General features: G+C 41.6%; 1 protein-coding gene across 2 annotated transcripts; it reads right to left on the bottom strand.

The window, feature by feature from the left end:
• Window positions 1-817: 817 nt before the first annotated feature.
• tfr1b (transferrin receptor 1b) lies at window positions 818-9,386 on the bottom strand. 2 transcript variants are annotated; one of them, XM_076080422.1, is made up of 19 exons: window positions 9,305-9,386; window positions 8,209-8,252; window positions 7,840-8,041; window positions 7,230-7,449; window positions 6,619-6,756; window positions 6,285-6,369; window positions 6,058-6,180; window positions 5,874-5,963; window positions 5,640-5,779; window positions 5,350-5,519; window positions 5,134-5,253; window positions 4,711-4,796; window positions 4,558-4,621; window positions 4,415-4,482; window positions 4,261-4,328; window positions 3,893-3,983; window positions 3,478-3,705; window positions 3,200-3,349; window positions 818-3,083 (listed from the first exon to the last, which is right to left on the bottom strand). In XM_076080422.1, exons 2-19 carry the CDS (start codon window positions 8,239-8,241, stop codon window positions 2,871-2,873), a joined length of 2,289 nt encoding a protein of 762 aa, XP_075936537.1. In that variant the 5' UTR covers window positions 8,242-8,252; window positions 9,305-9,386; the 3' UTR covers window positions 818-2,870. The 2 variants fall into 2 exon arrangements, with proteins under 2 accessions (XP_075936537.1, XP_075936538.1); XM_076080423.1 differs by having other exon boundaries at window positions 8,209-8,249; window positions 9,305-9,374.
• Between the last annotated feature and the right edge of the window lie 3,602 nt (window positions 9,387-12,988).

The following is a 12,988-nucleotide window of genomic DNA, read 5'->3' as shown; positions in this document are numbered from 1 at the left end:
ACAGAGCGGCTGGCTCTGATACTTCCTGTTTGCAGGTTCAGGCTTCAAAATAAAAGCGCAGGTTTAACGTGGCCATTGTCATTTAAAAAAATATATTTACTTTTTATAATTATTAATACAGATATCTCACCCTTTTTATTCTTGTTTCATGTGTATTAAATACATTTAATTTAATAATTAAATTGTCGTTTATAAAATACTGGTCCGATTATATTATATATAGCTGTGAACCGTGACACATTACAGTTTGTGCATCATTAATTTAGTCCTACTGATGGCTGAGACATCAGCCTTATTTCACAAACAGACATTTATTTTCTCAGCTACATCAGCCTTTTAATGCTGCTGTCAAAGTTGTTTTATTTATTATTTTTAAGGAGATACGCGTATTCGATACTTGTGAAGAATTTAAATAAAATTGATTTTAGATGGGGCACACATGGTTATTTATATTCTAGATTTAGTGAAGCCCAGTACATGTAGACTTATGCTAAACTACACTTTCTCTGGGTTGGAAAACAACCACTGGATGCAAATTGTGCTTTTAATCTGAAAAGCAGAGCACCAGAAGTATAAAAAAAAGATGTTGCTTAATTGAAGAGTGGCACTCATGGACTGCTGTTGCCACATCTGCTTGAAGATCCAGGCTGAATCATCGTCATTCGATTCCTTATTGAACCGTTTAAAAGAGGAAGGATACAAGTGTTTGATTTTGCTGTAAGCAAAATAAAAAACGACTTTCAGACAAGAATGCATTGAATGATAAATCAGGGATTTGATTTCCCTTCCTTCAACATGATACACAACCAGACACAGATTTACTGGATGCTAAGCCAAAAGGTTTTATTACACTTTTCTACTGAACATGGAGATCACAGAAATATGATTTCAAGAACAGGTTTTGAAACAGTGTTTAAGTTGCACAGTCAGCAGAAAATCTATTTCCTAACCTCCCAGTTTCCTGTCTCAGGATTAAGTAACGTTTAACTCTGGTAGGAAAATAAAAGCGGGCTGTAACAGTATCGAGCACAACAGAAGTAACACCAGGAGAGGATTTTATGCATTCAAACATGTAATAATGTAAAATATGAACCATTTTGTTTGGTCTCGATTGCATGTTCAAATAAAGAAAGTGGATTTTAATGTTATCCTGGAGTTCATTATATGGTTTAAACTGGGTTGACGGACTGAAACTGTTCTTTTAACACGTTTACTTACGAACTGTTGTGCAATTAGTTATTTTATACCCCTTATATTCTGGGGGAAGTACCGACTAACTTTAATGGGAACAAAATGCTCGTATAAATATCAGCAGCTTGGATACAAAAATGTTTCGTACCGAAATAAACAAACAAAAAAAAAAAACAGAACACATTAGTTTAACCCTAATCCCTTTGAAAAGTTTATAATCTGGTCCGAGTGTGTTGACATTAAAGCGACAGTAACGTGCAGTGAAGAGGAAACGCATGCAAAGAGAGTCGTGTACGTTTGTATCTTTACAGTCACTAACACAAGGTTGTTTCTAACTCTAGTGGATATAATGAGCGATCATATGTAATATTCTTGTGTGTTCGAGTATTCGGTCGATTGATCGGATGCGCAAACAAAACTGAAATCTAATAAATTGTGTCGCGGGTGAGTTGTAGCATGATACAGGAAGCAAAAATAAAGAAAAAACAAATGAGAAGCACACGCGCATAATCAAAAAATTATGACAAAACGAAAATGTCAAGTATAAAACTCTGGGAAACACTGTCCCCGACAAGTTGCTCCACTCTTCCAAGTGAAATATGAGAGACACTGCTCCCGATAAATACACACACACACACACACACACACACACACACACACACACACACACACACACACACACACACACACACACACACACACACACACACACACACACACACACACACACACACGCATACACTGGTAGGCAAAAACTACCATCACTGCTTGTCGTTATGGAAGACGCTGCTCCCGATAACGTGTCGTCATTATGGAAGACACTGCTCCCGATAACGTGTCGTCATTATGGAAGACACTGCTCCCGATAACGTGTCGTCATTATGGAAGACACTGCTCCCGATAACTTTATCGTACTGTAAACTGCCCCAGAGTACACTGTGCAACATAAATGGCTTTCTTGCAAATCATGGAACCAATCAGCTCAGTTTTCTGCTAAAAAAGAAGGGGGTTTAATAAGGTTTTTATTGTTTATTCTGCCACCAAGTGCAGATTAAATCAAGTCTTTTTAAGTCAAGTATTTCCAAATATCCTAAAAACCCTTTTCTACCCTTCATTTCAATGCGTTTTTAAATATAGATTACGGTGACAGATTATACGCCATTTTCTTCTGAAGTAACTTCAAAAAATCTCCACACAGGAGAGAATAAAGGCCTAAATATCTTTTATCAGGGGCTCCATTTAGTCAGCAACAGTTGAGGAGTCATTTGTGTAGCAGATGCTGCCGGAGGATTAGACGGTATAACCGTCATAATTATGGAAGACACTGCTTCCGATAACGTCGTATAAAAAGACAAACGATAACTTTATAGTGGACACTGCCACTGATAAATAAATAAGTATAAATAAGGTTTCCCAGTGTTTTGGCGAGAGGTCGCAGCCATGTTGTTTCAATCTGCAGCCAGGAGGAGAGGAGGCAGATTGGTCAGTAGCGTACATTTTTCTTCAAGTGATTAAAGTGTATTTTATACTTTTCTATCTCCTCCTGGATCTTTGTGGGCGGGGCTTCGACCTCTGATTGACAGCTTGTGCTTAAGTGCTGATATTGGAGCTCCTCCCTCTGCTTACCTCGGATTGAACGCCAACACACACACACACACGACACCCACACCTCCCCATCTTCAGATCTGCTCGTCGATGTCCCAGATGTTTCCCACCATGGCGTTGGCGCACCCCTGCAGGTTCCAGGTGGCCAGGGCCAGCTGTGTGCGGAGCTGCTCCATGTCGGTGGTCTCGGCGATGGACGCCAAAGTGTGGGCGCCCCGACCCAGCAGGAGGTGACGGAAGGGAGTCTCAACGGGGGACACGTACGGAGAGAGGAGGGTGTGCTCAACCTGGAACCATAAACGCAGACCATCACACATCTGAGAGGTGATGAAAACGTTCTAATGATAGAAGATTGAATGACTATGCATGTGACGACGTAGAGGTGTCACAGTGTGCGTCTTACACTCATCATCCTGTCGTTGAGGATGCGACAGGCCTCCTTGTTGTTGACGTCGGTGTTGAGGATGTCGGTGTTGATGCTGCCGGCGGCGCGATTGAAGGAGCCGCGTGCTCGGTTCAGCCAGTTGGGATTCACTTCCTTCAGCTTCCCAGACTACAGAACAAAGAGTCGAACAAGCGTTAACACAAACATATTTATAAGAGGAAACATTCTGGTCTTACCAGCTGGATGTCAAAACATAATAGGAAAGGAAACAAACGGCGTTTAGATGTGAAACCGACCTGCAGGAGCTGGTTGATGCGTCTGTAGACTCGGACCACGGCTTTGGTGACGACGCCGCTGTACCGGCTCACATCCAGGCGGAGCAGGTGGTCGTGGACCAGCCGCAGAGCCATCTGGCCGGCAAACTGTGCCGCAACCGCCGCCATGTCACTGGTGTGATGGTTGGTTTGGTAATCCAGGTGGTCCATGGTGTCCAGGTTGGTTCCGTAGTAAGTGTAGGACTCAGTCTGCAGACGCAATTTCAATATAATGTGCACAAAAACAGCACAAATATGTGGATTAACTGACTGTTCTGTGATCACAATTTAGGACATTTTTGCATTTCACATGTGAATGTTTTGAGCAAACGAGGAAAAATTATGTAGGTTGTGTACATCTTATCATAACTACAGATTGGTTTGCATGGAGACTCACGTTAGGAGAGATGAAGTGGAAAGAGATGGAGGGAATTCCAGAGAAGGCCAGGAAGGGATAGGCGGGGTCGTCCGTTGTCATTGGCCTCAGTCTGCACACAGTAACGTAAAACAACTTGTTTTATTCTACAGCAAAAAGATGGATGATCTAATCTAGATATTCTTTATGTTGATTTGTGCTTCTTTGCGAGCATGCTGTACTAGTTTACTCCTCCGGTCTCTTTAAACAGGGTTACCACGGATCATAGGAATGTCTTAAATATCATTTTCAGAAATATTTCCCCACAGGATCCTGGAGTTGTTCAATTAAAGACTGTTACTTTGTACACATTTCTCTTCAATGGTTAATGATGCTGGTTATCTACTCACGTTTTGGCTTCCCAGTTACTCTTTCCCCCCATATCGTACACAGTGCCAGAACCGAGAGGGCTCTTCACCTGCATGGACGAGGCAAATCAAAATGAATGCAAACACCTCGGGGTTTGTACAGAAGTTGATCAGATTTAAGTTGTTGTGTCGTTACCCCTTTCATCGTGTTCTCCAGGAGGCTGTAGAGCAGCGGACTTGCTGACGCCATAAAGCTCCCACGACCTTTAGAGGAGATAAAGTCAGCCACTGGAAACCTTAAAACATGCGAGATGTAATGAAGGCGTGTGCTGTACTTACCCATGACCGCTCCATCCAGGCTTATGTAGCTGATAACACGTTTGTCAATAGAGGACATATAACCCTAAGAACAAACACACACATAACAGAGAACATAAGTACTACAGGAGAGAGATATTTTGTATGTCTAGCTCTTGTTATTTCAGTTCTTACCTCCAACCACTCGGTGGCACCAACGCTTCCGTACTCCCCAGCGCTCCAGCTTGCAAACACCAGGCTTCTCCTGGGTCTGAACCCATCTGGAAAACAGAAAACACATCATTGATGTCATGCAGGAGAAGAAGCTGTAACTCTGTAACTGAGAGTCCATGGTAATCTGCAACCACAAGAGTCCTACACACTGTCCCTTTAAGAGGTTACGTCTGTGTGCCTCCTTAAAAATGAAACTTTCAAGTCTCTCAGGTGAACACTGAAACAGGATTTTGCTTGCTGTGATCATTCCTCCTGTTAATACCAGCTATTAAAAGATCCCTTTCTGACATGATTCCAATGCAAGTGATGGAGGAAACGGACTGCTTAAACCTCATATTAATGAATCCCTTGTGTGGTGTGTTTAGTAAGCGTCGTCTTCGTTACCTTTCTCCACCATCTCATGAACGGCCTTGGCCAGCTCCATCAATATGGAGGTGCCAACGGTAGCTTTGGCGTAACCGGTCTCCCAGGTGTCTCTCTGAGCTCCCAGTACAACATAGCGATCTGCAGATTCACAAACAGACACCAAAGCGTTACCCTACATGTACGATGGAGATAAAATAATCCCACTGTGGACGACGACAGAGAGGAGAGAGGTACCAGGATCAGTGAATCCTTTGATGACTCCAAACACGTTGTGGATCTCCTTGTTGACCAGAACGTTGTTCACCTCAACGGTGATGTTCTTGCTGCCTCCCAGTCTGTAACTCACTGACGCCAGGCCGCCTTTAAAACCGCTGCTTGCATCCGATTCAGGACCTTCGATTTTCCTAAAGAGAGAGAAGTACGATTAATTACCTAGTAAACATAATCAGGGTTAATACTTGATGATAATGCTTCACCAGGAGCTCTATGAACAGCTGTTCCCCTCAGTGTGTGTGTGTCCTTACTGTAGAAGAGCTAAAGCCATGTTGGCGGTGATAGTCTGGGCTGGGATTTTGGGGAGACCGGAGGACTTGGTTGGGGGGAACTGTGTGTGGTTGAAGGAGGGGAATCCTGGGGTGTAGGGGTCGCCTGAACCCAGATGGACCTGCATGAGGACAGACACAAAGTCAATGCACAATACTGTACTTGCTTCATTGGCTAATGACGGCATGCTACACAACTAGTAGGTGCAGACTTACATGCCCGTAGAGGGCCGTGTCCGCTACATAGTCTGTAGTGTCGGGGTAGATGAGAACAGCAGCGGCTCCTTTGGTAGCAGCATTATCCACCTGAAGCAACACAGTCAGAGACGGGACAACAAGCTTTTAGTAGAAGAGACAGAAACGATACGAGGCAGAAGAAGCCGTCAAAATCTGCAGTCACCTGTTCTGCAAAACTGATAATTCCGGCTCGGAGCAGCAACACACACTCTGTCAGTTCAATCTTCTTGCTGTGCAGAACATCCAGATCCTCCTGACGGCCATAGTTGCCATACACCAGCTTGCCCTACGAACACAGACAGCTGTAAGCTAAAAAAAAGGCGACAAAGCCCCAGTTTACTGAGCCTTAAAAGACTTTTAATTGAAGTTGATTATTTAAGGAAGACTCACCTGAACTCTGCCAGTCGCACTGTAGGCCAGATACCCTGTAGGCTTGAAGACATCTAAACCGAACTCGACACTGTTTGGACGCTCGCTGCAGATAAGAAGTCAAAAGCTTGTTACAGTATCATGAATCTGTTTTTAGAAGCGTTTTCTACGGCAGCTTATTTTCTATAAGCTCCCTGCCTTTTATTTTTATTACCCGCACCCACTCGACCTGTTCCAACCCGCAGAAATATACATTAATCAATTATATCATAATTAATAATAATCTTAATACTTTAATTAAGATTTACCATCCTCCCACCATTTCAAAGATATATATCCCTCAAATAAGAAATACCTGTCTGGCGTCTGCAGCTGAACGTAGTGGATGTCAGTCCAGGGATCCATCTCCACTTCCTTGAATTTATCAAAGATGCGGCTCGCCAGCTGGTTGTCTTCTGCACTTCCTGCCGAACGTCTGGGCAAATCAAAGTCACTGCGGAGACACAAATGGCCTGAAATGACTCTTCATGCCCGTCATAGATACACATCTGCTGCTTCTTCTTCAACAGAGCCTTTTACAAAGATTCACAGTGTAATGTTATAGTTAGTCAAAATATCTTGCAGTGGTAGTTCAGCATTGTACGAGTTCACCCTTCCTGCACTTTGTGTGACGATTGAAATCATGAATAGTTGAGCAGCTTGAGAACTTGGCTGTGGGTGCTTCTTTGGTATCAGCGTCATCCATTACAGTCACGCAGCTTGTTGGGTATCATCCCTCACATGATCACTGTAACCTTCCTCTGTCTCATTTGTATTCTCTAAAAATAAAATGCTATCCGATCCCCCTCTTCCAGTTCATTCATATGGATTATTCCTCTCCCCCCCTCACAGGAAGTGGAAGGCTGTTGAGACTCACAAATCATCACCACATTAACATAAGATTTACTTTGGAAGGACTCAGCGTACCGTAAAGTTTTGTCAAAAGCCTGGCTGGTGAGTTTCTGCGCGAGGAGTTGGGTGACGTCCTCCCAGTCCATCTGAACGTCCGGAACTGGTGCAGCTGGTGCAGCTGGTGCAGCAGCAGCAGTTGGCGTTACTTCCAGAGGAGCGTCCGTCTCCGTCTCTTTGCCACAGCTCACTTGCTGCACCTGAGTTTCACGGTGGCTGAGGTAACCAAGCAAGTAGCCTGGAGGATGAACATTACAGAGACACGAGGAGCGGATTCAAAGAAACTCTACTGGTTCTCAGATGTTAGCACCGGTCTGCTGTGTGTTTTCAAATGCAGTAAACCATGAACAGCAATGCAAACTTCTCTTTGTGTGTGAGCAGTTAAGCCTTTATTTTTGCTTCCTTACTGCTGTAAGGTGCTTTACAAATATAGAGATCATTCAATCAAGTTTTATTATTATAGCACCATATAGAAATGTTTGGCAAATGATCGACAATACAAAAAACAGATAAAAATGGAGAAAAGATAAAGATTTGCAGTATTTTCCTTAGTTTCTCCCCTAATATATTCATAGTCATCTATTGTATGATTCAGATGATGATGACGATGATGATGAGCGTGTCTTACCGATGACAAATATCAGCAGGGTCCCCAGAGCCAGGTAGCAGATAGTATTTCGGCTCCGACGTGGAGGAGCCGGTCTGAAGCTCGGGGATCCCCCCGACGGGCCCTCCGTCTCAGAGGCCTCCTCCGACAGTTTCACCTCAATGTGTCTCTCTCCGTCTTCGGCCGGCTGCAGAGTGAACCTGCTGTAGCGCTCGCTCTTGATCTAGAGGCAGAAGAAGACGAGAGACCCGAGACCCACCAGACCCGTGTTAAAACCCCGGCTCTGTCTGGTCTCCACATAATGTGACTTTGATGCTGTGTCATCACCATTCATATTCCAGTAAACGTCCTGCATTCACGTAAAGAAGATAACAAGTAACAAACTCTTACCATGCTGTTGAACGCAGACCTCACTCGATTCATCGCTGCTGCTGCTGTTACAAAGACAGAGTGGGAGACGAGGTGAGGTTGGCAGGTTGTGAGAGACAAATTAAAAGCAGAAAGGGAGGAGGGGACAGGATGTGCAGTGAGTCAGGTTTATAAACAGAGTTTCTATTCCGATCAGATGGCACGTTTTCTCTGGAAACACGCAGTTTGTTCTTCACTGAAACCAACACAAGGCCAGATAATAGAAGAAGTGACCTTCAGTCATTGTTTCCACATCACAACGGCGATACCGGTGTTTCATTTATAAACATGTCAGACGCAGACTACACAAAGGAGTCAGTCAGAGTTTAAGAATAAGTGTCTGTTCCAACTGACAGAAACACCTGTGGTGTTACATACATCATCTTCTTCCTCCTCCTCCTCACAGGGACTGATGCAACAGTTTAACTCACTTCCTCATTACTGAGCTGAAGCAGGAAATAGCAGCTACTTTTAATTACCAATTATTCTGGCAGTTTCTTTTTTTATATATTTTCTGGATTATTCAGTTGGTCGTTTATTTTACTAAATGTCATAAAAAAACTAAAATATTCAGTTAATTGTCATCAGCAACATTTTGAAGTTTGCTTGAAACATAACTACAATTATTAATGAATTATCAAAATGTTTGCAGATTAATTTCCTGACACGATGTTAGGAGGAAGCCTCATTTAAATATGTTTGCTGCATGTTGTTATTGTATCAGTTCATGAGAATATCGACCCAATCATTTGGTTATTAGCATCAGCTTCCAGTTGTTTTAATTAAATTAAATAAACACGGTTACAGGTGAACGTGGAGTGTAAAGAAACCGTTTGGGAGTGGTCACAGAAGGTTGCATCACATCTCGTAGCTAAACTCCTCTTTACTTCCTCATCACAGAACAGGTGACATTTGTAGCATCATTTGTAAGTTAAGCTAGTTAGCTTTACGTTTTGTGTCCTCCATTTTTATTTCGTTTGAGCTGGAGAGTCACGTAAACAGGCAATGCAACTCAACAACTAGTTGACTTTGTAACGCATAAATGAATAAAAAGGTCTGTTAATGTCAGTTGTCTTACCTTATTGCCGCTCAGACACCTTGCGTCTCCTTGATTGTGAGCTCCTGTCACTGCTCTTCATGAACCGGCCTGTCGCGTCGTGATGAGGGTCAGGACAGCCTATTGGTCAGGCCATATGACGCGAACCAATCAGGTTACCAGTACCTCGGTAAGCATGGACGCCTGGCCAATCCTAGCGCTTGATAGCTCCAGAGGGCGGGCCTTGGAAGAAGATCAGCGGGGTGGCACTTCCGCCTAACGTCCCGTCGTCATTATTTCTTCTTCGTATTTAATATAGTGACGATAAACCAACGTTTAAGGTTTATGCCGCCATCTAATGGACCGGAAGATGTAGCATCATGGCTTTATGACAGTTTTGTAATTTAAAGAAAATAATGTTTATTTATTTTTGTTTAGTGTTTATTTATCTAAACACTAAACAAAGACACAACATAGGGTTGAATTATTTTAGGCTTTGTGACTTTGTTGACTATATTGGGGAGGTGCCACCTTTGAGTGTTTCCCAAACCAATCAGTAACTGACCATGAATTCTTTATGGGCTGAACGAGTCAATAGCATTTCCATTAATGTGGTTTTTCCCAAAGATGCACTTTATGGTTCCCTCTATAGATCAGCCTTAGCTAAATATCTTGTAAACAAGCTCCAGTAATGGTGTTTGATTTTAATTATCTTTAGTACACAGGGTTTGATTTAAATTTGGTTTCATATTTATTCTCATTATTGTCTACCCAAGATCTCCCTCATTGTCAGTGTTTTGGTACATTTTATAAAAAGACAAACAACTAGTTTAATGAAATCTTAAGTAAAGAGGTAAAAATGAAACACCACAGTAATGCATTTTGTTCAGTTATGTACATTTAACTTGGACGTGTCTGAAGTTGTTCTTCGTCGTTGAAGGAGGCTCTTTTACAGTGAAGCTGGTCTGTATGAATAATCCCCTCGGATGGGAAATGATACATCTCAGAGACTTACAGTAATATGATCTCACTCTGCAGTGTCATCACAGATGGTTTCTCACCAGTCAGCACATAGCAGGGCTTCAATGTAACACTTTAAAATGTGGGACATGTGGGCATTAGGAAGCTAATCGTCTCATAATAGGCATGTAAGCGAAAACTTCATTTTCAATTTAAATGAATGATCATTTTTTTATTGCTAAATCTATAGCCATCCATTGTCTGTAACTTATCCTGCTCCAGGTCAAGTTAATTTAATACATTTTATGTTGTGTTTTATTTTAGGCATGCGTGTTACCATTATCTCTCTTAACCGAATAGAACCATAAAGAGGGTCTTGCTTTCTTAAAACGTCAAACATAAGGTTCTGCCCCATTCATTTTCATGCAGTCCCTAAATGCAACATTTCAGATGCCAAAATTAATATATCCAATGGAGGGTTTGAGGCGCTAAAAAGAGTGCCAGTATACTGCTGAGGCTTCTCAGCGTGTGTGGTTGTGTGTTTTTCCACATGTACAGTAGGTGGCAAAATTTAATTGAGGCTGAGCACATCGTGCAGCAACGCTGTCCCAGACGGTGTCACCTCAGAGCTTTGTGTAAAAACTACCTCTCATCTCCGGAGACATTAACCTCCATCTCTGGATGAGGAAACAATTTGTCTCCCTCAAGGCAAGCTGCACGCAGCAGCAGCAGCACAGATGGTGATGTTTGTTACTCCTTAGATAAACCACGCCTTTTACATTTCAGGCATGCCATTTACATTTCAAAGTGGGTTGTTGTGCTCGTTAGGAGCCTGGTTGGATGAATGGATTCGTTGGCTGTTGTGGGACAGTTTGGTGACAGGATGGTCTCTCATTGTGCAACCGAATGGCGCAAGAACAACACAAGCAACCGAAAACAACTATTATTTGAGATGCTGTTATATGATACTGAATATGATGGTTCATTTACAGCTTTTACACAACACAGGAGAGCTTTTTTTAATTTAGCATTAAACAATGAGTCACCTTAGATGCAGTAGATATCATAATGCAGTCCATAAAAATAATTTACACATTCAAGTCAAGGTCTGATCATCCCTCTTGCGTCACAGATAAATGAGATGCATTCACAAAACCGGTCGGTCATATGAATGACATTTTCTCTGCTCTCTGCAGTAGTTAATCATATCAGATCTTCTTTATTGTCTGCACAGCAGCTTGTTCTGTCACTGCACTCCACCCAAGTGACAGCTGATTGTGAAGAATAATCTAAATTCCTCGTCTCTTTACTATCGCTGCATCATTCTGCTGCTGCCAGCACATTCATTCTGCCCTGCATGTAGTCAGATCCAGAGGGGACAATAACACTGCAGGGCGTAGCATGGTGTGTCTGTTTATCATATGTTTGATAGGGTGTCTGTTTATTTAAACTATCTTTTCGTGAGAACTACCTGAAACTATTAGATTACACTGATTATACAAATGCCATTGTCGATTTGAGTTCACTATATGATCTAGAATCCCCTCTCAGTGCAACGTTGGGGTATACTGCATGTGAAGACTTTGTTATCGCGAGATTTGGGCCACACAGGTGCGAGGCTATGAGCTTAGAAGGATGCTACCTTCAAATGCTGTTGGAAATATTGGTGTTCTTAATGAAACGCTCTTGAACAACCCTGAAAAACTGATAGAAGTTAGAAGATACTGAATTCACTTGTCTATTATTTGAAGAATATAGAGCAGAATAAACAGAATCAACTCTATCATATATACAGTATAATTAAAGTAAATTACAATTCCTTTCATTGGATTAAAACATAAAAGGGGTGTTGTATTAAGTCTATTTTAGCTATTTTCTAAAATAAAACTATATTTGCCAGATATATTGCGACTATTTCTTACCGAGAACTGTTTTTATTACTTACTTTGCATCCTGTGTTTTGTATTTTCGTATGGTTTGTATTATTATACTTCTCGTTTCTAATATATGACTCAATCTTGATTATCGTGGTATTAAAATACCTAATTTTCCTGCATGTACATGTAGCTACCTCACTATATACATGTGTAAACCAACCTGTTAATTAATTGTTTTGTGTGATGAGTCAATAAACCAATTAGTCGATTGAATCACTGTTTTTGTCATTTTTTTAAACAGATATTCTCCAATTTGATTTGATGATTATTTTTTAACATGCATGATAATCAACTGGATATATTACATTTTTGAACTTGTTTGTAGACGTTTGTAGACACTTGTAGACGTCACTTTTAGCTGTGGGATACTATAATGGACAACTTTCACTGTTTTCTGGCATTTTATGGACAAAACAATGAATCGATTGATCTGGAAAATAATCAGCAGATGATTTATTAGTTGCAGCTCTATTCCAATTAAGCACCATGCCATCAATAAAATGTATAACCTGGTATACCAGGAACAGTCATTTGTCATAACCCAGCGTGAGAGTTAAATTAGTTTGTGAGTTGTGGCAGTCAGTGTCAGTGATGTAAATGAGGATGTGTGTGAGTAATGGTTGGGAAACAAAACCATAGAGTTTGAAAAATAAGTGTTTATTCAGGAGGAACACGTTTGAAAATTGCATGTAAAATCTTCAAAATAATCTAATTGAATAACCATGTTGTAGCATGCCGGGTGAAATCCCCAATTTCTCTTATGAAACAGATCATTTAGAGTCACCACCATCTGCTCTGAGTGCATCACGGATTCAACAAATTGCGTCAC

The sequence above is a fragment of the Anarhichas minor genome, unplaced genomic scaffold (assembly GCF_050575085.1).
Source record: "Anarhichas minor isolate MPS153535 unplaced genomic scaffold, ASM5057508v1 ptg000074l, whole genome shotgun sequence".
Classification (NCBI taxonomy): Eukaryota; Metazoa; Chordata; class Actinopteri; order Perciformes; family Anarhichadidae; genus Anarhichas; species Anarhichas minor.
This window is presented reverse-complemented; position numbering and strand designations above follow the sequence as displayed.

Excerpts from the sequence above, each read along its gene's own strand:
- tfr1b (XM_076080422.1), bottom strand. The coding sequence starts at position 8,241 with ATGAATCGAGTGAGGTCTGCGTTCAACAGCATG. Across the intron at positions 4,483-4,557 it reads CCTGGATGGAGCGGTCATGG|GTCGTGGGAGCTTTATGGCG; the intron begins GTAAGTACAGCA and ends TCTCCTCTAAAG. Across the intron at positions 3,706-3,892 it reads TCCACTTCATCTCTCCTAAC|ACTGAGTCCTACACTTACTA; the intron begins GTGAGTCTCCAT and ends TTGCGTCTGCAG.